The sequence below is a fragment of the Loxodonta africana genome, chromosome 16 (genome assembly GCF_030014295.1).
Source record: "Loxodonta africana isolate mLoxAfr1 chromosome 16, mLoxAfr1.hap2, whole genome shotgun sequence".
Classification (NCBI taxonomy): Eukaryota; Metazoa; Chordata; class Mammalia; order Proboscidea; family Elephantidae; genus Loxodonta; species Loxodonta africana.
This window is the reverse complement of record NC_087357.1, coordinates 31,299,045-31,326,688: the sequence shown is the minus strand read 5'-3', so window position 1 is coordinate 31,326,688 and position 27,644 is coordinate 31,299,045. Positions and strand designations below refer to the sequence as shown.

At 40.1% G+C, this 27,644-nt stretch overlaps 2 protein-coding genes across 6 annotated transcripts in view; both read left to right on the top strand.

The window, feature by feature from the left end:
- The first annotated feature begins 2,573 nt into the window (after nt 1-2,573).
- Nucleotides 2,574-14,700, top strand: BORCS7 (BLOC-1 related complex subunit 7). The gene is made up of 5 exons (XM_003409146.4): nt 2,574-2,782; nt 8,070-8,132; nt 8,235-8,278; nt 9,428-9,448; nt 9,953-14,700. The coding sequence occupies exons 1-5, from the start codon at nt 2,645-2,647 to the stop codon at nt 10,002-10,004; spliced, it is 318 nt and encodes a 105-aa protein (XP_003409194.1). The 5' UTR covers nt 2,574-2,644; the 3' UTR covers nt 10,005-14,700.
- Nucleotides 14,701-14,830: 130 nt separating this feature from the next.
- AS3MT (arsenite methyltransferase) overlaps nt 14,831-27,644 on the top strand; it is a 28,312-nt gene continuing 15,498 nt past the window's right edge. For all 5 annotated transcript variants that reach the window (XM_064269371.1, XM_064269373.1, XM_003409145.4 and 2 more), the window contains exons 1-9: nt 14,831-15,378; nt 15,655-15,782; nt 17,172-17,322; nt 18,592-18,728; nt 19,654-19,723; nt 20,693-20,774; nt 22,506-22,637; nt 22,976-23,118; nt 25,377-25,511. In XM_064269371.1, coding sequence (XP_064125441.1) covers nt 15,283-15,378; nt 15,655-15,782; nt 17,172-17,322; nt 18,592-18,728; nt 19,654-19,723; nt 20,693-20,774; nt 22,506-22,637; nt 22,976-23,118; nt 25,377-25,511 — 1,074 coding nt within the window. In that variant the 5' untranslated portion in view covers nt 14,831-15,282. The remainder of the gene's footprint in view (nt 15,379-15,654; nt 15,783-17,171; nt 17,323-18,591; nt 18,729-19,653; nt 19,724-20,692; nt 20,775-22,505; nt 22,638-22,975; nt 23,119-25,376; nt 25,512-27,644) is intronic.

Here is a 27,644-nt window from a genome sequence, read left to right as displayed (position 1 = left end):
ATGTTAATATACTGATGATTCTGTAGTATTTCCTTGGACTTAGGCAGGCATGGCTGTGGCAGCATGCTTGTCTGTTTTCCCACTTTTGTCTGTTCTGTAATATTCCTTGGACTTGGATAGACATGGCTCTAGCAGCATGCTTGTCTCTTTCCTACTTTTGCCTCTTTGAACACATGCCAAATAAAACCTTTCTTTTTGCTTTACTATAACTTTATGGTGTTTTTACCATAGAACAGTTCCTTGTCACATGCGGTTCCCCAAAATGGCTGCTTGCTTCCTCATAGCCAACAAGGGAGAGACTCCAGCTAAATGAACTTTACAGTCTTATATGATATAATCACATAATCATGTGCATGTAATCACGTACCCCCATCACTTTTGCTGTATACTATTAGAAGCAAGTCACGGGTCCTGTCCACTTTCAAGGGTAGAGGACCACAGAGGGGCATAAACACCAGGAGGTGAGGATCATGGAGGCCACCTTAAGAGTCTGTCTACCACAGGTGCCTATTTGTTATCATGGCTACAGAACAAGCAATCTTTTTTTTTTTTTTTTTTTTAAATATAATATCCTTTTTTTAGAAGACAAAGAACTAGACAATTTTTTATTAATATGAATTATGTTCATTCTCAAAATAGAGAATGAACTAATGATTAGAAAATACTTGTTTTTTTAATTGTGCTTTAGGTGAAAGTTTACAGAGCAAATTAGTTTCTCATTCAACAATTAATATACCAGTTGTTTTGTTGACATTGGTTGGAATTTCTGTGATGTGTCAATACTCTCCTTCTCCACTCTAGGTAGAATAATCAATCTTTTCCTATATTTGTGGATGTGGAACAACTGGCGTTCCATACACTGCTGTTTGGAATGGAAAATGGTAATCTACTTTGAAAAATGGTTTGACAGTTTCTTGAAAAGTTAGACAAATACTTACCATATGACCCAGCAATTCCACTCCTACATATTGACCCAAGTGAAATAAAAACATCCCACATAAAGGCTTGTATATGAATGTTTATAACAACTTTATTCATAATAGCCCCAAAGTGGAAACAACCCAGTGTGCATCAACAGGTGAGTAGAAAAACAAAATGATGACAAGGACCTTTCTCCAGAGGCAACAGAGAGAGAAAGCCTTCCCCTGGAGCCGACAGCCTGAATTTAGACTTGTAACCTACTAGACTGTGAGAGAATAAATTTCTCTTTTGTTAAAGCCATCCACTTGTGGTATTTCTGTTATAGCAGCACTAGATGACTAAGACAGCTGCTAACCAAAAGGTTGCCAGTTCGAGTCTAACCAGAGATACTTTAGAAGAAAGGCCTGATGATCTACTTGCAAAAATTCAGCTCATGAAAAAAACCCCATGGACTACTCTGACGCACATGGAGTTGCCGTGAGTCGGACTCAACTTGATAGCAACTGGAAAAAAAATAAGAAGGAACAGACTAGTGGTACGTACAACATAGATGACTCTCGGAATCATTATGTTGAAAGAGACCAGACAAAAAAAGAGTACTTCCCGTATGATTCCATTTATATAACACTCTAGAAATGCAAATTAATCTATAGTACCAGAAAGCAGATTAGTTGTTGCCTGGGGTGGCGGGTAGGAGAGATGGGGCACTTGGAAACTTCTGAGGAAAATATTCTGTGTCTTAATAGAGGTGGTAGTTCACAGGTGTATACATCTGTCACACTCATCAAATTGTACACCTTAAAAGAATGCAGTTACTGTACATAAATTATACCTCAAGAAAGATGATTAAGAACAAGAATTAAATGAATCAACAGAGACATTTGGTCTAGACATTTGGGTAAGAAAATAAGGTTGAGAGTGAGTACAGGTTAATTTTGAACAAAATTTGCAATATAATGCCATTCCCATCTTTCTTGTGCATTATTCAAAAAAAGACACGGAACTACAAGAAACATTTTACATATTTATTCACTTCCAAGGTGATAATCAGTTTGTATCTCATAAAGAGATTATTTGCCATTAAAAATTGTGAGTGATGCTGAGCACTTTTTACATTTATTAGCCATTCGAATTTCTTTTTCCTTGACTTGCCTGTTTGTATCCTTTGCCCATTTTTTTATTGGGTTGTTCTTCCTAGTTCATTTGTTTACGCGCTTGTCTGTCTTAGCCTGGCAGCTCATTGGAGACAAGGGCTGGATGTATCTCATTTCTTTCTCTATCCCCAACCTAGCACAGTGTTTGGCATTTAATTCATGAAATGTTTGTTAATATTGAACAGAATGAACTTAATTCGTCCTCATAACCCTTTGGAGACTTTAGCATTATTCTATTTTACAGATGAGGAGCTTGAGACACAGGTTCAGTAACTTGCTGTCACTCTGCTGCTTAGTATCAAAATTGGAAGTGTAATCCAGGTCTTCTAATCCTAAACTAGGGATTGACTGAAATAGTCCTCCTTCTCCTCTAGAGACGTTTGCCTGGGCCCTCAACTGCGTATTTTAAATTTATTTAAAGTTGGCAAAGAGCATCCTCCGTTAAGCGCAGGCGTCCTTTCTTTTTCCCACGATTGGAAAAAAGTGCGTCCTCTTTTTCTTCCGCATTAACCTCTTTTGGCTCCGGCGACTCGCCATCATCAGTGCGGAGGCGTTCGCCAGCTAAGGCGATGGCGACTGGGGCACCGGATTCTCAAGCTCGCTTCGGTCAGTCCGTGAAAGGGCTTCTCACCGAGAAGGTGAACACCTGTGGTACTGACGTGATCGCGCTCACCAAACAGGTGCTGAAGGGCTCCCGGAGCTCCGAGGTGAGGTGAAAATGGGCTCTCCGAGACTAATACCCCTTTCTTGGCTGTGAGCCATAGCGTCGCGTTGCATCCTGGGAGTTGTAGGCTGTGACCTTGTCTCCGAGAGTTAACGCTTCGCAGAGGGCGCGGGTTGCATTCTGGGGCGTGTAGTCTCCGGTTAGGACTAAACCAAAAAAAATTCACTGCCGTTGAGTGGATTCCGACTCTTAGCGACCCTATAGGACAGAGTAGAACTTCCCCGTGGAGTTTTCAAGGCTGTAAATCATTATGGAAGCAGGCTGCCACATCTTTCTCCCCCAGAACGGGTGGGTGTCGAGCTCACTGACCTTACAGTCAGCAGCCCAGCGCTGTAACCACAGCGCAGCCCGCCTCCCTCCGCCTCCCCATAGGACTAGAGGTGGGTGGTTGCCGTCTAGTCCATTCGGACTCTAGCGACCCTATAGTACAGAGTAGAACTGCCCCATAGGGTTTCCTAGGCTGTAATTTGTAGGGTCGCTATGAGTCGGAATAGACTGGATGGCAACGGTTTTTTTGTTTAAAACATTAAAAAGAATCTTTACGGGAGCAGAGCACCAGATCTTTTCTGTCTCAGAGCTGCTGGTGGGTTAGAACCGCTGCCCTTTCAGCTGGCAGCTGAGCTCTTAGCCATTGCAGCACCAGGCTTTTTAGGAGTAGGGTAGGGCGGAGAGAAACGAGATGATGAGAATCAGTGCTTTAAAGGGGACGGTGGATGAGATAGTAGTCCTAATCAATTTATCAGTCGTTTTTTGGGGTTTTCTATGGTGACGATCGGTCCCTTTCACCTCCCAAAGTCCGCATAGTTTGCCCTCAGTATTCCTAATTCTTTCCACATCGTTATTTCTGGATTTATTCTTTCTTGACTTGTCATTTTGTCCACATTGTTGGTTTTTCATTTCTTAGATTAGCCATATCCTTCCTCCTGATTTCCCCCTCTCATTCCTTCTGGCTTTTCTCATCAGAAAGAACTGTATATTTACACCCTGTTTTTAACCAAAAAAGACCCAGCCATTGCATTTTTAGGTATTTATCCAAGAGAAATGAAAGTGTATGTCCACATAAAGACTTGTACATGTTCCAAGCATCTTTATTTATGGTATTTCCAAACTGAAAACAATCCAAATGCCCATTAACAGGTGAATGAATGAACAAAATGACTCAATTATTCCACTCGTAGATATTTACCCAGGAAGACACATGTCCATCCAAAGACATGTGTCTGAATGTTCGTAGCAACTTTACTCATATTAGCTTTGGGCTCAATATAATTATCTTTATAGAATTAACTTTATTGTCATGTCCTTAGCTGTTATTGATAGTGGCTCAAGAAACAACTATATGAAGAAGGTGCTTGCATTTACTATAACTCTATTGTTGAAGTCACTGACTTGGTCATCCCAAATATGCTTTGTGTGAGGTCTCACATGATACACTCTTTTTAGGATTCAGTGTCAGAGGAACGTTTGTCTCTTCTGAGGAATGGTTATGTTATCTTTTATCAAGTGATAAGAATTATGTGACTCCTTGTGTTTCATGTTTTGCCTTGGTTGCATAGAAGTTTCTATTTCAGCTTTAGTGGTAGACATTTATTTCATGACTCTTTAGATTTTATGTCTGTTTAAAAGTATATACATGCATGTATATATGTGTGTTTCACACATATATGCACATATATACATGTTGTGATCACCATTGTGATCCATAGGGTTTTCATGGCTGATTTTTCAGAAGTAGATCACCAGGCCTTTCTTCCTAGTCTGTCTCAGTCTGGAAGCTTCTCTGAAACATGTTAGCATCATAGCAACATGCAAGCCGCCACTGACAGGTGCGTGGTGGCTGTACTTGAGGTGCATTGGCCAAGAATTGAACCTGGGTCTTCCACATAGAAGATGAGAATTCCACCACTGAACCACCACTGCCCCACATACATATATACATATAGTTTGCTATGAATTGCCTTAAATTGTTTTTGAAGAGAAGCAGGTATAAAAATATAATCTTGTAGGGCAACTTGGTCACTGGGTATAACATAGTTCATAAAGATAATGTTCTACATCCTAGTTTGGTGAGTAGCACCTGGGGCCTTAAAAGCTTACAAGTGACCCTCTAAGATACAACTATTGGACCCTGTGCTTCAGGAGCAAAAGGGAAAGAAGGCATCCAAATACTCAAAGATGAAACTAGTCTACAGGACTAATAATCTATACAAACCACAGCCTCACCCACCTTGAGACCAGAAGAACTAGATGAAGTCTGGCTACCATCACTGACCATTCTGACCAGGGACACAATAGAAGGTCCCAGATAGAATGGGAGAAAAATGTAGAACAGAAATCAAATTCCTAAAAAAGGCCAGACTTACTGGACCAGTGCAGGCTAGCGGAACCCCCGAGGTTATTACCCTGGGATAATCTTTAAATTTGGAACTCAAACACTCCCAGAGGTCACCTATCAGCCAAAAGACATAGCGGCTCATAAAATATCACCCATGAGCACTATGGTCCTCTAAAGGATCATCTAAATGAGACCTAACAGTCAATGTTTACACTAGACCAAAGATGAGAAGGTAAGGGGGGACAAAGAAGCTAGATTAATGGAAAGAGAGCAACTAGAATGGAAATAATGAGAATGTTGACATATTGTGAAAAGTATAACTAATATCACTGAATAATATGTATAAAAAAACCCATTGCTGTCAAGTCAATTTTGACTCAGCAAACCTATAGGACAGAGCGGAACTGCACTATAGGGCTTCCAAGGAGCGCCTGGTGGATTCAAACTGCCATCCTTTAGTTTAGCAGCAGTAGCCCTTAACTACTATACCACCAGGGTTTCCGAATATAAAGTATAGAAATTGTTAAATGGGAACCTAATTTTCTATGTAAATTTTCTCCAGGATCACGATAAAATATTAAAAAAAAAATCAGCTTCAAATCAAGGAAAAAAATATAATTAAAAAAAAGATGGTGTTCATTATTAACCTCTAGTATGTATTGCAAATCTATAGTCATCATAAACCAAACCAAACCCATTGCTGTTGAGTCAATGCCGACTCATAGCGACCCTATAGGACAGAGTAGATCTGCCCCATAGGGTTTCCAAGGAGCAGCTGGTGGATTCCAACTGCCGCTTTGGTTAGCAGCCAAGCTCTTAATCACTGCGCCACCAGGGCTCCATATTCATGTAACAAATTTATCGAGTGTTTACTATGTGCTGTGTTTTATCCAGTTTAATTCATTAACTCTTTACAATCACTAATAAAGGAAGTGCTTTACTTACATAGAGAATACAGAGAGGAATTTAAGTTGTTCAGGATCACATATTAGCTAGGAAGTGGTAGAGCTAGGATTCAAACCTAGGCAGACTGGTTCTAGACCCACCATCTTGAACACTACCTCTTATATACTAGGTGGATTAAGTGACCAAAAGGTCACTGTGCCATCGTTATCTGCCCTGATGTGGCTTGCTCCTTCCTCTTCTTTATATATTTTTCACATAGGCTTCTTCTGTAGTAGAATTAAATTTATATATGCCAAGAGCAGGGTGTAGTGTTAGACCAGAAGCCCCTATTGACCTCTCCTTGCCTCATCACAAGCCACCCAGCTGAATCAGAGCTCCTTTTCCGATTCCCTTTTCTTTTTTGAGAATTATCCTCTTCGAAATTTTTTAAATTGTGCTTTAAGTGAAAATTTACAATTCAAGTCAGTTTCTGATACAAAACTTATACACACATTGTTATGTGACCCTAGTTGCTCTCCCTGTAATGTGACAGCACACTCTTCCTCTCCACCATGTATTACCTATGCCCATTCAACCAGCTCCTGTCCCCCCCACCCCCCACCTTCTCATCTCACCTCCAGACAGGAGCTGCCCACTTAGTCTCATGGGTCTACTTGAGCTATGAAGCACACTAATCACCATTATCATTTTATGTCTTATAGTCCAGTCTAATCTTTGTTTGAAGAGTTGGCTTCAGACATGGTTTTAGATTTGGGCTAACAGAGAGTCCAGGGGCCCAGGGACCATGTCCTCTGGGATCCCCCCAGTCTCAGTCAGACCATTAAGTCTGGTCTTTTTTACTAGAATTTGAGTTCTGTACCCCATTTTTCTCCTGCACCATCAGGGACTGTCTGTTGTGTTCCCAGTCAGGACAGTCATTGGTGGTCATAGGTGGGCACCTTCTAGTTTTTTCGGTCTCAGGCTGATGGAGTCTCTGGTGTATGTGGCCCTTTCTGTCTCTTGGGCTCGTATTTTCCTTATGTCTCTGATGTTCTTCGTTCTCTTTTGCTCCAGGTGGGTTAGGACCAATTGATGCATCTTTGATGGCTGCTTGCTAGCTTTTAAGACCCCAGATGCCACTCACCAAAGTGGGATGCAGAACATTTTCTTAATAAACTGTGTTATGCCAATTGACCTAGATGTCCCCTGAAACCATGGTTGATACCCTTTTCTTGATCTCAGGGCCCAGCTATCAGTGAACTCATTAAAATCTGCTTTCATATTTCTTCTTTCTTTTCTCTTCCCCAGCCTCATCTGGCTTCAAGTTAGTGGTTTCCCACAGGAGACCTGACCTTCTTCTTATACCTTTTTTTTTCTCCCCGTATGTCTCTCATTTCATTTTTAAACAGCTGCGATCCTCTTTTTCAGTCCTGCCGTGAGTCCTTCTCCCTCACTCCTCTGCGTGGGTGGTGCAGATGATTAAGCGCTAGACTATTAGCCAAAAGGTTATTGGGCTGAACTCACCCAGGGATGCTTCGGAAGATAGACCTGGCGATCTGCTTCTGAAAGATCACAGCCTTGAAAACCCTGTGGAGCAGTTCTTTGCACACATGGGATCACCATGACTTGGAGTTGACTCAATGGCAACTAACAACAGCACTCCTCTCCAACCACCCAAATCTCAAATTTGCCTTTAAGGAATTAGAAGTTAGGTTCTGTCACTGGATGTATGGAGCCAAAGTCTTCTTCACAGACTTCTCCTCTTCATTACTAAGTTATGTAGAGACCTCAGCAGTTACGGAGCACTTAGTGATTTCTCAGGCGGTGGCCTTTGGAACAGACGTCAAGCCCACGCCAGGATCGCCATAGTGCCAGTGAAGTAGATTTTCAGCATGAACAAATGGAAAATTACCCTCCATTATGTTTTGAGTGATTATGGTTGTAAGGGGTGAGGAAGTGGAGGAGGGGATTGGGTGGTGTGTAACAGCTGCAGAGACATTATAGGAAATTTGAAAATTTTGTTTATTACCATTTTATTTTTGTCTTCCAGCTGCTCGGTCAGGCAGCTCGAAACATGGTACTACAGGAAGATGCCATCTTGCACTCAGAAGATGTAAGAAACAGTTTCTTTTATGACTTGGGTTTTGTGTACATAGTATGTGTAGCCACAGAGAAGTGGAATGTTCTATGCTCTTTTTTTTTTTTTTTTATGCAGAGTTTAAGGAAAATGGCAATAATAACAACACACCTTCAGTACCAGTGAGTATGATCTCTCCAGATCACTATCCCCAGCCTGCAAAATCATTATCCCCAGCCTGCTTCTCATTGCATTTGTGCTTTAGAGCATTTTCCTATGGACGTAGGAGTGGGGTGGGAGTAAAGTCCCCTCTGTGGAGAAGATGCCTGAGACTCCAGACAAGGTTAGGCTAGGGAGTGAGAGTGAGAGCAGGAGCCACCTTTTGTAAACCTCTCTGTTTGTTTGACGGCTTCATATAAGAGCAGGGATTATACCAGGACCATGCTAGTCCAGTGCTTGGTACCTCATGGCCATTTAATCCGCATTTGTTGACTGTCTGTGCCTGAGGTCCCTCCTGGGCAGCCTGCTCGTTCACTAAGCAATTAAATGTAACTGCAACCTGTATCCTGCATTCCCACATGTAACACGGGCCTAACTACATATAAATCATCCAAGAGAATTTGAACTATAAAGACCCTTTTTTAAAATTATAATTTCTGATAAAATTATAATTTGGTTTGCTTTTTATCTTCATTTTGGTTTATATTTTATGTAGTTGAGGCACTCATGTGCCTATTAGAAATGTACAGTTGGGCATTTAACTCTTGATATTTAAATAACTAATGTTTGTCATGGCTATTCTTTGAGTATGTACATAGAAGGTATGTGATCACTTGAGTTCACATACCCACACTGAATTTGAGCCATGCATATAATGTGTTGGACCACATGCCTCACTCTGGTAGAGTATTAGTACACTTCTAAGTTTAGAGTTGAGCCCTGGTGGCACAGTAGTTAAGTGCTTGGCTGCTAATCGAAAGATTGGTGGTTTGAACCTACCAGCTGCTCTGTGGGAGAAAAATGTGGCAGTCTGCTTCCATAGAGATTTACAGCCTTGGAAACAGTATGGGGCAGTTCTACTCTGTCTTGTAGGGTTGCTATGAGTCAGAATCAACTCCATGGCAACAAGCTTTTGGTTTTTTTAGGTTAAGGTTACATATTTTCATCTCTATCCTCAAATAGGAATCCAGTCCCCTATAGCACAATCTTAGGACTGACAGCAATACAGGATGTGACATAAGCTGGAAATTTGTTCTGCCTGTATGTATCTAGACATAAATAACTTCTCCTAGTTCGTTGGGTTTATTTTCCTCTTTCCTTTTCTGATTTAGGCAAGAAGCTATTCAGAAGAAGTAAGTAACCTTGAGGGTAGGGGAGTGGAGGACTAACTGAAACAGGTGGGGAGAATTACACTGATAGGCCCAGGATCAGTGCGAAACTCTGGGTGACATACGCCCCTAAAGTGACATTTGCTCTGGGATGAGTATAGTATATCCTTTCAAACACATGCGTAACACAATTTTCTGTGTACAGCCTCTCTAAAAGTCACTGGATGTAGAGGCCAACCTTAAGGAATAGAGAACACTTTCTACGTTGGTAACATTCACTAAGTCGAGTAAATGTGCTAAAGTCATTGGTTTTCTCAAGTGAATTAAATTTGTCCCTTGCAATATTATTTACACTATTAATTTGCTTTGCATACCTTTCTTTATAGTTTAAACACGTCTGGGACACAAATGGAGCAGTATAAATTTTTATTTAACTTCAATAATACTTACACATTAAAGTACAAATAGCTTGTACAAACAGATACCTTTATTCCTCATTCTAGCTAAGCCCTTTTCTCTAATCCCTAGTGTTGAGCAGTCGTCAGACCTACAGGACCAGTTGAATCACCTGTTGAAATAGACTAGCATGTAACAGTGCAAAATCCTGGTGATGAAGAAAACCTTACAACAGCTACCATGCCATGGGTCGATTTTCTACTTCTCTAAAAGTTAGAAAAGATTTGTGATGATGTACAGTTTGTCTTGAATAGAAGTTAGGTGGCTGAATTTTGGAAGCACTTCTTGAATCAGACCAACCCAAGCTCTTAGTGAAATTTTAAGTTGCTTTGTTGAATTTGATAGTAAAGTAGAATTAAAAGATGTCTTAGTTTTTCCTGTAGAACTCTTAATATGTTGGAAGTCATAATGCCTAAATTTGATTCTTAAGCAAACACTGAGTAATGTTTTTAATCCAGAAACAGAGTTTCTAATGTGAATACATGAAAAAGCTAATATTCTTTCCAAAGACCATTTTTTAATTGTGTATTCAAGAAACATTTTAATTTTATGGTCACAGAATAGTGCTGGGTAATACCTGTTGTTTTCCTTTCTTCCCTAGTAATTCAGAGGAGATACTTATTTTATTTGCTGCAGCAAATTTTGATTCAGCTTCAACTTAGCTTAGATGAGAACTAGGCTAATGGAATCATATCTGGCCAGCTGCAACCTCCTGCCTTGACCTGCATTCCTAGGGTGTCTTTGTTGTTTTGACTCTTAAGATTAAGTGGCCTTGGGTTCCCTTAGTAATTTTCTTTATCATCAGCACATTCATTTGTATGACATTATTGCCAAATGTGAAGGTAGCTGAGTTACTGTGAATGATTGTGGTATCGGGTTGTGCTGTAAGGTCGTGAAGACCTTATGTTTGTAGATGTTTACTATGTTTATTAGATTCATGTTGTTAAATGGCATAACCACTAATCTGTTGTCAAATCTGAATATTTTTTCTTTGATTTGAAAATGGGACTCTATCCTCTTTTAGTTCAGTTCTTACTAATGCTGAGGAGGAAATACCTTACTACAAAGCTAACAAGAAAATAGTGCTTTCTGTGAATAATTATATATATATATAGTGCTTTAAGTGAAAGTTTACAGTTCAAGTTAGTTTCTCATACAAAAATTTATACACACATTGTTAATGTGACCCTAGTTGCTCTCCCTATAATGTGACAGCACACCCCTTTCCACCCCAGGTATCCTGTGTCCATTCAACCAGCCCCTGTCCCCCTCTACCTTCTCATCTCACCTCTGGATAGGAGCTGCCCATTTAGTCTCATGTATCTATTTGAGCTAAGAAGCACACTCTTCACAAGTATCATTTTATGTCTTATAGTCCAGTCTAATCTTTATCTGAAGAGTTGGCTTAGGGAATGGTTTTTGTTTTGGGCTGACAGAGAGTCCGGGAGCCATGTCTTCTGGGGTCCCTCCAGTCTCAGTCAGACCATTAAGTCTGGTCTTTTTTTTACTAGAATTTGAGTTCTGCATCCCACTATTCTCCTGCTCCATCAGGGACTCTCTGTTGTGTTCCCGGTCAGGGCTGTCATTGCTGGTAGCTGGGCACCATCTAGTTCAGAAAATAGTGTGTTTTCACTGAAAGAAGAGAAAGCAAGTAAAAGTCCAATTTAATTCATATTATGTATCACCAAGTCAACCAAGCAAATTAGATTGCATTTATCTCTCATACATGTGCACATTTACTTAAGGTTAAAAACAATTAGGAGTGAAGAATCCGAAAATTCACTTATACATTTCATTCCACAAACATCTATTATAATTATGAAATGTAAATGAACTCAATTTGTCTTTTAAAAAAAGACTCACCAATTTAGAAAATAAAACAAAATCTGATTATGTAAGTATATAAGATGCAAATACTTCAAATCAAAATAAAATTAAAATAAAGGTATGGTGTACATTTTCTTCATGTTGGAACAAATGTTGAAAAAGCAGTGATTGCTTACATTGTATCTGATAAAGTAAATTGCACAATCAAAATTTAAATAAAGGTTACAGTTATATTAAATAATGAAAACCTAGTAGTACTGAATTTACTCATTTTAAAGACAATAATACTAAAATACAGTAGTCCCCCACTTCTCTGCAGTTTCGCTTTGTGGGGTTTCAGCTACCCTTGGTCAATTGCAGTCCAAATATATTTAATGGAAGATTCTAGAAATAAACAGTTAATAAGTTTTAAATTGCATGTGGTTCTGAGTATCCTGATGAAATCTCATGCCGTCCCACCTGGGGCTTGAATCATCCCTTTGCCCAGTGTATCCAGGCTGTGTAGGCCACCTGCCGTTAGTCACTTAGTAGCCATCTCTGCTTTCAGATTGACTGTCAGTGCTTCTGTTCAGGTAACCCTTATTTTACCTAATAATGGCTCTAAAGTGCAAGAGTAGTGATGCTGGCAATTTGGTTATGCCACAGAGAAGCCATAAAGTCCTTCTTTTCAGTGGAAAGGTGAAAGTTGTCGACTTAATAAGGAAAGAGAAAACTGTATCATCTCACATCATCACAAGTAGGGTGAGTACAGTACAGTAAGGTACTAAATCCCTTATAAATAGAAACAAGGATGTCCCCTGCCATTTCTAGTGCTTAATACTAAAAAAAGAAAAAGAAAAAACTTAGAAAAGGAAAGGATCTTGGAAGTGACTGAGTCCAGTCCATTCAGTTACCTGCCATTTAGAAGGGGTGATGGTAAAAACAAAACAGAAAACTGGCAGAGGCACTTACCAATCAGAACCAGTAATGGTCATAAGCAGTCTGGTCCACTATCAGCCCTGCACACCGATACCCTGAGGGAAGACTGGAAATAATTCAATTTAAGTTGATAGTGGCTTGCTTTATTGCAGTTTATCTGTGTGTGGTTACCTGGATTTAAGAATTATCAAATGATTCTTGTAACGAAACCACAGATTGAAGAGAATATAATAAAGCAACCACAAGTGAACAAGTAGAAAAGAGCTATTTCCTTAACATCTGACTCAGTGTGTCCCTTTAAGGGAAAGATGACATTTTAACAATGAATGAGAAAGTAACTGCTTTTTTAAAGGAACTAATTTTATGGAGAGAGTATTTTGAAACTAATAATGTTTTCACCATTTTATGATTGCCAAAAACCAATGTTACCTATAAAACACTAATTTTTATATACCTGGAACTTGAAAAGATTCCAACCTATAAAAATATTCCAACAAGGATTGTTTCTGTGGATTTAATTTGTTAAAAATATAAACATACAACACCTTCCTATTAGTTTTTAACAACTAACTAACATCAGGAAAGATGAAAACTTACCAGCTGGATTACAACAGAATATTATTAGCGGATGAGATTGAAAAATGGGTATAATTTAGTAAAGAAGGCCACTTCTTCCATTTAGATAGCCTTTCACTTCGATCTCCTTATTATCCTAATGAATAGAAATGCTTGTTACAACCACAATAGGAAATAACCAAACCAAACCTGTTGCCATTGAGTGGATTCTGACTAAGACATACAAATACAGCAGAGGAAAAGTTGTAAATAAATACACAGTCTGCAAGATAAAATGACTGAACACCTAGAAAATACAAGTGAATTGACCAAAAATTACTAGAGGTAAAAATGAACTTAGCCAAGTGTTTTCCTAAGTACAGCTCAAAATATGTTGAGAACTGGGGTCTTAAAAGCTTGTGAGCAGTCATCTAAGATACATCTATTGGTCCCATCACGTTTGGAGCAAAGGAGAATGAAGAACACCAAAGACACAAGAAAAATATTTGTTCAAAGGACTAGTGGACCACATGAACCACAGCCTCTACCAGCTTGAGCCGAGAACTAGATAGAGCTCGGTGACCACCACCAACTGCTTTGACAGGGATCACAGTAGAGGGTCCTGGACAGAGTGGGAGAAAAATGTAGAACAAAATTCAAATTCACACAAAAAAAGACCAGACTTATTGGTCTGACAGAGACTGGAGGAACCCCCGAGACTGTGGCCCCCAGACACACTGCTAACTCAGAACTGAAGCCACTCCCAAAGTTCATCTTTCAACCAAAGATTAGACAGGCCTATAAAACAAACAGAACCCTGGTGGCACAGTGATTAAGAGCTATGACTACTAACCAAAAGGTCGCAGTTCAGATCCACCAGCTGCTCCTTGGAAACCCTGTGGGACAGTTCTACTCAGGCAGTTCTACTCTGCCTATAGGGTCACTATGGGTTAGATTTGATGGCAATGGGTTTGATTATAAAACAATAACACCTGCCCAAAGGGAAAGGCAAGAAGGTAGGAAGGAACAGGAAAACGACAAATGGACACAGAGAACCCAGGGTGGATAAGGGAAAGAGGGAGAGTGCTGACACATTGCGGGGATTACAACCAATGTCACTAAACAATTTGTGTATAGATTTTTTAATTAGGAACTAATTTGTGCTGTAAACTTTCACCTAAAACAATAAAATTAAAAAAAGATTTAACAAAAAACATAGATTGATAACTGCTACTACCGTATGACTCCATTTATACGACATTTTGGAAAAGGCAAAACTCTGGGGAGGGAGAACAGACCTCTGGTTGGTTAGGAGCTGTGTGTGGCAGGGAGGGGACTTAACCACAAAGAGGCAGAAGGAAACTTTTTTGGGCAAAAGAATTGTTCTAAGTTTTGTCAGAACTCATAGAACTGTATACTGAAGAAAGGTCAATTTTACTTAATGTAAAATATCTCAATAAATCTGACTTAAAAAAAAAAGATTAAGAAAAGGTGATTTCATTCCCCAAAGGGACAATACCCATTATATATGTGGGTGTTCATTTAAGTCAGAATACAAGATTTATAAAATGAAAATCACAGTGGAGCAATAAAGGAAGATATTAAGTACTACCCTCTTTCTGGTTGGAAAGACTAAAGGCAACCAAGGTGCCAATGGACCCAGCAGGGCCAGAAAGGCTTTGTGAGGACAGGTGATCGGCTGCACTAGGGCGTCGGGCAGGAACCGCTGGTGAGCTTCCCTAGCCCCAGGACAGGCCACGGGCCCCCTGAGCGCAGGCAGGTGGGCAACGGACAAAGGATCAGGCCTGCGAGTCCCCTCCGGGACTTGGGAGTGCGGCTTCCGGAGCGCGGGGCTGGTTGCGTCAGACGCACGTTTGGACACCAAGGAGATAGTGAGTGGGAGCGTCTTTCTCCTCCCTGCCCGGGCCCCCAGGACAGGTCACAGGTCCTTTCCCTGATTGCCCTCACACTGGAGCTCGACCGCCCCCAGCCCTCCCCCGAACTGCGCTGTGAGACACTCGACTCCCTGTCCCAACCTGCAGAGTGCCCCCCCCCCGCCCCATTCCTCAGCACCCTTCTTTCCCAGTGGCCCGCCGACCCGCATGCTCCTCCTTCAGCACCCCCACCGTTTCAGCCAGCTCTTCCTCTTCTCGGCAATGGCCGCTTCTCGCGACGCTGAGATCCGGAAGGATGTGCAGGTGAGAGGTGAGAGCTACAAGGCCTGGGGTGGCCGAGCTGGGGCCCCGGCGCGTGGGAGTCGTAAATCTATAGACGCCCAGCCCAGCCCATGCCCCTGTCCCCCAGAACCCTTGGGTCGGGGGCAGAGCAGGATCTGGGCTTAGAGATTTGCAAGGAGCAAAGGCCGGCCCGACCTGGAGGGTGGGGTTTACGAGGAGCCTTGGGCCTGCCGACACCAGCTCCAACTATCTCTTTGCTCTCCCCACCCTTCACCCTGTCCTTCGCTGCTGGGTCAGACCTACTACGGGCAGGTGTTGAAGAAATCGGCGGACCTCCGGACCAATGCCTGTCTCACTGCAGCCAGGCCAGTCCCCAGGCACATCCTGGAAGCCCTGCAGAATGTCCATGAGGAGGTGGCCTTGAGGTAGAGTGCTCTGTACAGCTCCTCAGGGACTTGAAGACTCCAGCCTGCAGCTTTCCCTATCCACCTGGCTTGCTTTATCCATTGTAAAACTCCTAAAGCACAACACTGATCTTTTTACTTCCCTGCTTAAGACTAAACCACCAGTGGCTCTGCCAGGAGAAAAATGTGGCAGTCTGCCTCCATAAAGATGACAGCCTTAGAAGCCCTGTGGAGTCACTATGAGTCCAATCAACTTGCTGGCAGTGGGGGTTTGTTTGTTTTGTTTTGGTTTAAGGCCCTCCAGTGACACCGCCCCCATTACTTACAGGATACATTCACACTCCTTGGATCTGACATTTGAGACTGTCCACAGGTTCCTCTCTTCCTAACCAAACTTGGCTCCTACCCATTCACTATATCACTGTAGCCAGATCTTTTTCTTCCTGATTTCTGCCTGCCCAGCATGCAGTTAGGGGTGCAGTGGTTAAAGTGCCCAGCTGTGAACGGAAAGGTAGGTGGTTCCAATCCACCACCCACTCCCTGGAGAAAGATGTGGCAGTGTGGGTCCATAAAGATTACAGCCTTGGAAACTCTATAGGGCAGTTCTAATCTGTCCTGTAGGGTGGCTTTGAGTTGGAATTGGCTCCACGGCAACAGGTTTGGTTTGGTTTAGCATGAAGTTGCCGATTTGGAATACCTTACCTTTCCTTCTACTTAGCCAAATTCTGAACATCCTTCAGTACCTTCATGGAGCCTTCTCCAACCTGAACACCCCTTCCCCAAACTGCTACAGCACATTCTGTCCATGCCATTCAGTTTGCCAGTAAATCAAGAAAAATGTTTTCAGTGCTTATGTTTTATCTCTTCAGATAGAATAAATAGATCTAGGGGACAGAAATCTTTTATTTCCTCTTCAGTGACTTGCTCAGCCTTGGGCCTGAATTTTTTAGATGTTCAGTTAATAACTAAGTTTATTTATTCAATAAATATTTTAGAATGCTAATTAAGTCTTACTACCTGTCAACATTGCCCAACACTACTGTGGTAAACAAAGCAGATATAGATAGCCCTAGCCTTTACAGAGTTTCCGGTTTAGTGGAGGAGACTAAACACCCAAATAGAAATATGAATGAATGATAGAATAAAAGAAGGAAGGATTTGTAAGATTTAATGGTTCTACATTTTCTAGTCTCTAAACCAAAAACCAAACCCATTGCCATCAAGTCAATTCTGACTCATAGCAACCTTATAGGACAGGGTAGAACTGCCTCATAGGGTTTCCAAGTAGCAACTGGTGGATCTGAACTGCCAACCTTTTGGTTAGCAGCTGAATGCTCAACCATTGTGCCACCAGGGCTCCTCTAGTCTCTAGATGGAAATATAAATATTTTTTTTTTTTCCGTTTTACAGGTATTATGGCTGTGGTCTGGTCTTCCCTGAGCGTCTGGAAAACTGTTGGATTTTGGACTTGGGTAGTGGAAGTGGCAGAGATTGCTATGCACTCAGCCAGCTGGTTGGTGAGAAGGGATGTGTCACTGGAATAGACATGACAGAAGGTCAGGTGAGGCAATGATTTGGAGGACGAGGAGAAAAAAAATCCTCAAATGCAGTCTTTTAGAGATAAAGTTGTTTCCTTTGTGAGTCTTCAAGTATAATTTAAGAAGGCTGTTATTTAGCAATGTTCATTTGTGTCATTAGTGCTTCCTGTCCTGGAAGCTGAGAACTTTGATGATTAGGGGGCTCTTCCTGGAGAAGACAAAGTCAGAGGTTTGATTTAACATACGAATATCATGATGACCTAATGGATTTTGATCTTTTCCTTTCTTCTGCCATCTAGCCTAAAAGATTTTATTATTGAATTAGGAGTTTGTTCAAGGAAAACCTCTACACCAAGCAGGGAATGTCCAAGAGTAAAAACTGTTAAAAAAAATAAAAGCAAGGAGATTTATTGAAGGTTCAGTACAGTTCAAATCAGGGACAATGTTCAGCTCCAAGGAGGTTACAAAGACATATTTATATGTTTAAATCAGTAATTAACAATGCAAAATTTCTGATTGGTGCTCAGGAGGCAGGAGGCAGGGTAACTCCAAGGGGGGGAATTGATAGGTATTGGTTCAAAGTATATATGTAGGTTTCTTAGATTGGTTACCTTAGATAATCGCAGGAGTTTGTGACTAAAGCGGAAGTTTACTGGGTGGTTAACATTCCTTTCTGAGAACATTCTGCCAAGATAGCATCCCTAGCAAACATTCAGAGGGAGTTGCTTGTGTAGGAGATTTCTGATAAGGGGCTTTCCTCAAGATCCTCCTTTAGAGACACGGTTTCCATATCCTTAGCTTAATTTCAAAGAAAAACATTTTCTAAATTGCAAGATGAAGTCTGCTCAATGGTAACAGTTGCTGAGGAGTTGAAAAACAAAACTGTTGTCATTAAGTAGATTCCGACTCACAGTGACCTTATAGGACAGAGTAGAACTGCCTCATAGGGTTTCAGAGGAGTGACTGGGGGGTTTGAACTGCTGACCTTTTGATTAGCAGCAGAACTCTTAACTATTACACCATCAGGGTTTTGGCAAAGGCTAAAATGGAGTCGGGGCTTAGATCCAGGGCAGTTGCTTTGACAGAGTTAAGGCTTTAATGTTAGAACTCTTACTCAGGAGTTATGCCCCATTGAGTTGGCCTAGGTTGTAGTATATACTGCGTGTTCAGAGAACCCTATTTATCTAAAATAGTCTGGGGGAAGTATATTCCATTAGTAATAGGAAAAATTTAGGAGAAAAACAGTAGCTTAAAAAATACTGACTATCAAATCTATGTTTTTCTTCCTTTAGGTAGAAGTGGCCAAAAAGTACATTGATTATCACATGGAAAAGTATGGCTTCCAGGCACCCAATGTGACTTTTATTCATGGCTACATAGAGAAGCTGGAAAAGGCTGGAATCAGGAATGAGAGTTACGATATTGTTATGTAGGTCTATTTCCTTACTTTTATGAACATAGCCCATTTTGTATTGAACACACAGATGTCACTATTTTTTGCTGAGTTAACTCTCACTTATGGTGTTAAAACTACACTTGGCGCATCTTGGTAAAGGGAAAGATACACGGTCTGAGCCACTTGTAGCCCATTAGCAGTAGAACCTACTAATCCAAGAGGGAGCTTAAATTTAAAACAATACACCATTGATGCTGAAAGACCTCCGGGCCTGCTCATACAATACATACTGGCCTGTTATCTTTAGTATTATTTTCATGGCAAATTCAGGATTCTTTGTTTCTTTTTCTCTTCCGAGTTGTCAAATCATGACCTTGTGACAGCCTTAGTGAAACAAAATCTGAGGAACTTTCAGGGACTTAGCTTATTTACATGTGGCTTGAGAAATACCTTGTGCAAGAGGCATCTGGTTCCAGGTTGCGTCTTGTGGCGAGTGGATATCAGGGCAGAAACAAATGAGAACCATGCCTAATTTTTTTTCCCTGTACCCTCAAACTTGCTAAAAATTTGTTGAGGTTTTAAATACTCTTCCCATCCCCCTTAACCTGGGAAAAGTGAGTAGAGGGGAAGAGAGTAGGAAACAAAGAAGGGTTGTGTGATTTTGAGAAAATGGTGGGAGCTAAAAGGATTTGAAGATCTCCAAGTAGTGTGTGGAGTCCCTCGGTGGTGCAAATGGTTAACTACCTTAGCTGCTAACCAGAAGGCTGGGGATTAGAGTCCACCCAATGGTGCCTTGGAAGAAAGGCCAAACAATCCACTTCTGGGGAAATCAGCCATTGAAAACCCTATGGAGCATGGCTCTACTCTGACACACATAGGATCGCTATGAGTCAAAATCAACTTGACAAGTATTGGAGTAGTCTACAGATTTGTTTGACATTCCATCTGTTCTTTTCAGATCAAATTGTGTTCTTAACCTTGTGCCCGATAAACAACAAGTGCTGCAGGAGGTATATCGAGTGCTAAAGGTGAGGGAAGAGCAAGACAAGTAGTCTTTAAATAGTGTGAAACATTCATGAAGGCCGATGGGATCTGTCCTGTTCTTGCCTCCTTGAGCTGAGTGCTCAAACTCTTAATTTATCTGCTAAATTAAAAAAGGGGTGGCGAAAGGGGGGCTGTGTGTGTGACAGGAATACCCCAGATGTGATTCTTTTCCTTCTCAGGTTGCAAAAGATAATAAATTTGAGAGTTATGATTGTTACTGAACATGCTAAAATATTTGCTTTATTGGCCATCTTTCTCCTGATTATTGCTGCATATGGTCCTAGACTGGCTTCTGCAAGAGTTGGGAAAACTTTGGACTTGCTACTCAAGGTTGCTATGAGCACACTCTTTTCTTAGCACATACAGTGCTTCCCGGGGCTACTTATTTATCATCTGTCAGGATTCTAGATCTTCAGAAAGTTAAAGAAGATTGAACTTTAACTACTTACAAAAAATTGCAGACGCTCCGCATCTTTCATGTGTTATCAAAAGATGTGTATCTTCAAGATAGAAGATACAAGATTACAAAAATTTGGGGAAAAAAGTGTGGTATATAGGGGCAGAATTACCCATAATTCCATTATCTTCAGACAATTTTTAAGGGATAAGAATTTATGAATACTGTTTATATCTTCTGTTATACAATCACCCGGGGCTCCATTTGGTTCAGACTGGCTAACGACGTAGGCAACCTGAATGTATTGGAAGAGAGATGCTCTTGGAAAGCCATTTTATTTCCCCTTGGGTAAAAAAAACAAAACACAATTCTTGCCACCTGGCTATTGATTGTAAATAGACTGGCAAGTGAGAGAGGTTGCTGACTGTTACTTGCGCACAAAGAGTCAGCTTAAGCACTTTTTTTTTTTCCATTGATTGTATTCCTCTATCCCTTTCTTTGCTCTCGGGGACTAATGTAATCTTTAACCTTGTTTGAACTAACACTTTTGTTTCAGCATGGTGGGGAGCTATATTTCAGTGACGTCTATGCTAGCCTTGAACTGCCAGAAGAAATCAGGAAACACAAAGTTTTATGGGGTAGGATTTTGTTTTTTGTTTTTTTAAGGCAGATAGATACTTATTCACGTACAGAGCTCCATTATAGTAACAGCCAGGATGAGGTTAAGTGGCAGGGGAATGCATGGGATTAAGTGAGGTGGTTTAGATTCCATTCCTACTCTGCCACTCAAGAATGGTATGATCTTGGACAATTTAATTAATCTCTTTGTCATTGTTTTCCAAACTGTAAAATGTAGATAATACAGCCTGCCTTACTGGGCTGTTGTGAAGACTAAATGGAATAATGAATATAAGAAATACTTTGAAAACCATAGTGTGCAGATGAGGGCAACTGCTCTAGAGCTGATGCCCTCTTAATTTCCCTATATTCTCATCATCATTTTGTTGTTTATTCCTTCATTGTCATTTTAATGAAGTCGCTGAAGGTTGAGGAGATAAATGCCTGTGTGTTGTCAGTCTATGAAATGAGAAGTTTTGACTTTTCAAATAAGTTATGTTAACTTTGTTCTTATTATATAATAATAAATTGATATTGTTAAAAACTTGGAAAATATAAAAAAAGAAAAAAATACTTATAGCCATAACCTAGGGATAACCTCTTTAACATGTTAGTACATATCTTTCTAGTTTTTTTTTTCCTGTGTACATATGTAATAAAATTGGGAGCATGCTATATATACAGTTTTGTATTCTAATTTTGTGTATTTAGCGTATTTCCTAAGCTTAAATTTTTTAAAAACGTTTTTTCATGTTTGTATTATACAGCTGTGTTGTACAGCTATACTACACTGTATTTGACTGTTCCTCTCTTGGTGAACATTAGGTTGTTCCCAATTTGTTGATATAATAAAACTATGATCATCTTTGTGTTACAAAAAAAAAAAAAAACTGTAAAATGTCCTATAAACACTGGTAGTTACTGCTGTAGTAGCAGATCATCGTGACAGTAAGCTGGAGCTAAGAAGCAATTTTGTAATTGGTCTTTTGCACTTTTTTATTCACATAGCAAAGAGAAAAAACTTTTATGATAACAGCTGGGTGGAATCAATACATTAGAGACTGTCCTGAAGAGAGTGGTTCCCAGAGACCATTAGCTAGCATTTTAACCATGACTTACTAGCCCTTGGGAAGGATGCTCAGGTTAGCTTCTATTTCTAGGACCTGTGTTTTAATTGGAGACCTTGTGGTATAGTAGTTAAGAGCTCGGCTGCTAACCAGTAGGTCTGCAGCTCGAATCCATCAGCCACTCCTTGGAAACCCTATGGGGCAGTTCCAGTCTGTCCAGTAGGGTCACTATGAGTCGGAATAGACTTGGTGGTAAAGGGTTTGGTTTTTTTTTTTGGTGGGCTATGTTTTAATTGACGGCATCGGTGGTAGAATTCTCAACTTCCATGCAGGTCTTTTCCAGCCGGGCACCTCGTGCACAGTCACCTCCATCTGCCAGTGGAGGCTTGTGTGTGCTATGATGCTGAACAGGTTTCAGTGGACCTTCCAGACAAAAACGAACTCGGAAGAAAGATCTGGTGATCTTTCTTTCTAAAAATCAGCCAATGATCTATGATCACAACAGTCCAATCCCCAACCCATCATGGGGATGGTGCAGGACCAGGCACTGTCTTGTTCTGACTTGATGGCAGCTAACAGCAACATATTTTAACTAATGCTGTGGCCCAGTCAGTTATACAGAAGAGTAACTCCCTTAATATCTACTTGTCTTGGTTGATTGCTCTGTGATTTTTTTTTTTTTAGGTGAGTGTCTTGGTGGCGCTTTGTACTGGAAGGACCTCGCCATCCTTGCCCAAAAAATTGGGTTCTGCTTTCCACGCTTGGTCACTGCCAACCTGATTATGATTCAAAACGAGGAACTAGAAAGAGTTGTTGGTAAGAAACAACAGTAGGGACTATTATAACTACAACCTGAGTGGTTCAGATTTGGTGATTAGTGTGTACCGATGGAGTCTCACTGAGGGAGACTTTGTGTCTTCTGGAAGTCTCCATCTTGTCCCCTGTAAAATGACAGCCCCCCTAAAGTTTGGTATTTAATAAGGCACTTTGAAGTCACTCAGTAAATAGAGTGAAGTCCCCAGAAAGATATTTGATGGCATGCAAGTAGGAAATCATCTTTGTGTTTGCTCCTCATCTGCTGAGCACGTGCGGGACCCTCCAATAACAACTGTTGGGAGTGCTGGAGATGAATTATTAGTAAATTTTGTTTATAGGTGACTGTCGTTTTGTTTCTGCAACATTTCGCCTCTTCAAACTCCCTAAGACAGGACCAGCCAAAAGATGTCAGGTTATTTACAATGGAGGAATCACAGGATATGAAAAAGAACTAGTATTTGATGCAAATTTCACGTTTAAGGTAAATAAGAATTTCCATGAGTTCTGGAATGCTTCCTATGCTTACCCTTGCCTTAGGTACCTTTTTTTGACCTTGCATTGCTTCTTACTTCTCAGGTATTGGTTGGCTTATTTGTGTGTGTGTTTTTGAAGTGGAAATGGAAAGGCATTTTCCCCCCAATATTTATTATAAGTGTTTTAAAATACAAAAAAGTTAAAATGTACAATGAATACTCGTATACTCATGATATATTTCAGCAGTTGTCAACATTTTGTCATATTTGCTTTATCTATACATATATATATGGGTGTATGTATATATATATTTCCTTCAGCATATCACTGGAGCAACAGAGGAAGGAGAGTCAAGAATAGGCAGAGGATATGAAATGTGTGGCTAATTGCCACCATGAACAACTGCTTCTTTACCATGAGACCAGAGGAGCTGGATGGTGCCTGGCTACCATTACTGAACATTTTGATCAACGATTCCATAGAAGAATCTTGATCAAAAGGGGGAAAATGCAGAACAGAATTCCAAATTCTCATGGACTCTAGACTTTCTGGAGCCACGGAGAATGGACGAATCCCTGAAACTACTGCCCTGAGATAATCTTTAAACCTTAAACCAAAAATATCCCCTGAAGTCATCTTAAAACCAAACGATAGTTTAGTTTAACTAGTAAAAAAAGGTCTGCCTTGAGCATTATGCTCTTTTAAGAACTATCTATATGGGATCAAATTGACAACAGCAACTTGAAAGATTAGACAGGAACCTTAGGGGGACAGTGTGTTTATGTTAATGTGGGGGGAACAACTCAGAAAAGGAAGATAAGAATGGTTGTACAACTTGAAGACTAATCAATGTCACTAAATTGTGCATGTAGAAATTGTTGGGGGAAAAAACACACAGTTTATTATAATATATGATATTTATTCAATACTTTTTTTTTCTTTAAAAAAAATTTTTTTTCATTCAATACTTACTATTGGTTTATATAATCCCAGTAGATGAAGGGATAAAAGCAAAATTAATCTGATAGAAGCAGGGGCTGGACAGCCCAGAATCTCTGATGCTCACTCCTGCTTCTTTTTACATACCTCCCAGAGACCCTGCAACTGAAAGGAGTATACTTTGAAAACTACTGGTTCTAGTTCAAAGCCCTCATTTTAGAGATGAATAAGGTGAAGCTCAGAGAGCAGTGGCTTTCCACATCTTACCTCTGAGCAGAGACTAGTTGTTCTTAGTTACGGTCAAGTTGATTCCAACTCATAGTACCCGTGTATGCAGAGTAGAACTGCTCCGTAGGGTTTTCAAGGCTTTGAACTTTCAGAAGCAGATCGCCAGGCCTGTCTTCTGAGTGCCTCTGGGTAGGTTCAAACCACCAACCTTTTGGGTGGTTGTTGAGTGCTTATGCCACCCAGGGACTCCAGGGTGGAGACTGGGTGCTGAAATAGTAAGTGTGCTTTTTTCAGCATTACCACCGAAGGAAAAGTGAGTATGACACTGGTCAATTCCAGCTGGAAATAAATTGGAAACTAGCAGTTGAGTCTGAACATGGGAGTATACCATGTCAGAAAGTGTGATCTTTTATTCTGAAATGGCACTCATTAGTAAAACTTGTGGGTGGTTTTATTCTGTTGAGATTGAACTGCCATCTTTTTTTTTTTTTTTGAATAATTTTTATTGTGCTTAAAAAAAATTAGTTTACAAATCCAGTCAGTCTCTCACACAAAAACCCACATATACCTTGCTACGCGCTCCCAATTACTCTCCCCCTAATGAGACAGCCTGCTCTCTCCCTCCACTCTCTTTTTGTGTCCTTTTTGCCAGCTTCTAACTCCCTCCACCCTCTCATCTCCCCTCCAGGTAGGAGATGCCAACTTAGTCTCAAGTGTCCACCTGATTCAAGAAGCTCACTCCTCACCAGCATCCCTCTCCAACCCACTGTCCAGTCCAATCCATGTCTGAAGAGTTGGCTTCAGGAATGGTTCCTGTCCTGGACCCAGAGAAGGTCTGGGGGCCATGACCACCAGGGTCCTTCTAGTCTCAGTCAGACCATTAAGTCTGGTCTTATGAGAATTTGGGGTCTACATCCCACTGCTCTCCTGCTCCCTCAGGGGTTCTCTGTTGTGTTCTCTGTCAGGGCAGTCATCGGTTGTAGCCGGGCACCATCTAGTTCTTCTGGTCTCAGGATGATGTAGTCTCTGGTTCATGTGGCCCTTTCTGTCTCTTGAAACTGCCATCTCTTAATACATGTTTTTCATGCTACCCTTCAGGAAGGTGACATTGTCGAAGTAGATGAAGAAACAGCAGCTATCTTGAAGAATTCACGATTTGCCCAAGATTTTCTGATCAAACCAATTGGAGGGAGGTTGCCACCAACTGGAAGTTGTTCTGCTTTAGAATCAAAGGTTTGCAGACTTTCAATTCCGTACCTCAGAGAACCATTTTAAAAATCATCATGGTGGCTGGTGGTTCCTTACCATTACATTGGGAATGTAATTAATGCCACTGAATTGGTTAAAAATGGTGAAAATAGCAATTATATGTTGCATGTATATTACTGCAGTAAAAAAAATCATTATGCTTGCCACAGTCTACTAAAGCAAGAAGAAAATCTCTATTTTTTACAGTTGGCCATCCATAACTTATTTCTAGCATATTTGTATCTATAAAACGATTTGAATTATTTCATGTCTTCACTTTTTCAATCCAGACAATAAGTCAGAGGTGCCTAATTTGGTGTATCCATGGACTTTGAGGCATACATGTATCCTTTAAATTATATTAAAAATTGGGCGTGTGTATGTGTTTATGTTCATTTTTCTTAAGAGATGGTCTGTTATTTTCATCGGGTTCTCAAAGGGGTCTAAAAAGATTAAGAGCTACCTTTAGAAAAATATGTAAGTTATTGCTAGTTGCTGTAGAGTCAATTCCAATTCATAACTTTTCAGTATATTTATTGACTACTTATATTTATATCATATTTATTGACCATTTATATTTATATCATCTGCTGTGAACTTTCTATTTAATTAGTTTAACCATTTTTTTTATCAGAGTGTGGATTAGCCCTTTAAAATTTCTTTGTAAAAGACTATTGTATGTTGCAAATATTTTTTCTCAGTGTCATTTATCTTTTTATTTTTTTGATACACTGTTCAATTTTTTTTTTTGACGGACAATAAGGGAAGTTTATTATATCTTGTTTTAGTGATTACAAAAGAGTTATCCCAGAGGATTTGAGATCTATTTCCTTTTTTTTAAAATAATTTTTATTGTGCTTTAAGTGAACATTTACAAATCGAGTCAGTCTCTCACATATAAACTTATATACACCTCACTACATACTCCCACTTAAACTGTTCAATTTTTACGTAGTCATTGCCTTTATGGTTTCTCCCTTTGATATTATGCTTAGAAAGACTTGCCCCATATCAACATTATAAATTTATATTTTTTTCTAGTACTTTTTTTATTGCGATAAAATTTCACCATTTTAACCTTTTTAAAGTGTAGAATTTAGTGGCTTTTAATACATTCACAATGTTGTGCAACCATTACCACTATCTAATTCCAGAACATTTCTATCATCCCAAATCGAAACCCTGTACTCATTAAGCAGTCACTCTCTATTTTCTCCTTCCACCAGCCTTTGGAAACCACTAATCTCCTTTCTGTCTCCATGGATTTGCCTATTCTGGGTATTTCATATACATGGGATCATATAGTATATGGCCTTTTGTGTCTGGCTTATTTCACTTAGCATGTTTTCAAGGCTTATCCATGCCGTAGCATGCATCAGTACTTCATTCCTTTTTATGATTGAATAATATTACATTATGCATAGACCACAATTTGTTTATCCATTCATCAGCTGATGGACATTTGAGTTGTTCCCATTTTGGGGCTATTATGAGTAATGCCACTACAAATATTGGTGTACAAGTTTTTGTTTGAACACCTGTTTTCAACTCTCTTGGGTATGTACCTAGGAGTAGAATTGCTGGGTCATACAGTAATTCTCTACTGACCTTTTTGAGGGACTACCAAACTGTTTTCCACAGTGGCAGTACCATTTTACAACCCCACCAACAATGTCTGAGAGTTCCAGTTTCTCCACATCCTCACTAACACTTACTTTCCTGTTTTTTTTTTTTTAATTTTTTTTATAGCCATTCTAGTGGGTGTGAAGTGGTGTCTTAGTGACTAAGGATGTTGAACATCGTTTCATGTCCTCATTGGCCATTTGTCTATCTTCTTTAGAGAAATAGCTACTCAAGTCCTTTGCCCATATTTTTTTATTGTGGTAAAAATATATTTAACAAAACATTTACCATTTCGACATTTTTTATGTGTACACTTGAGTGATGTTAATTAAATTCACCATGTTGCACAGCTGTCACCACTTTCCATTTCCAATGTTTTTATGCCATTGCCTCAGTGCCCTCATGCCATAACGCCTCCTTTTCCTTTCCTTCCTATCATTTTTGCCCATTTTTAAATTGGGTTGTTTGTCTTTTTGTTCTTGACTTGTAGGAGTT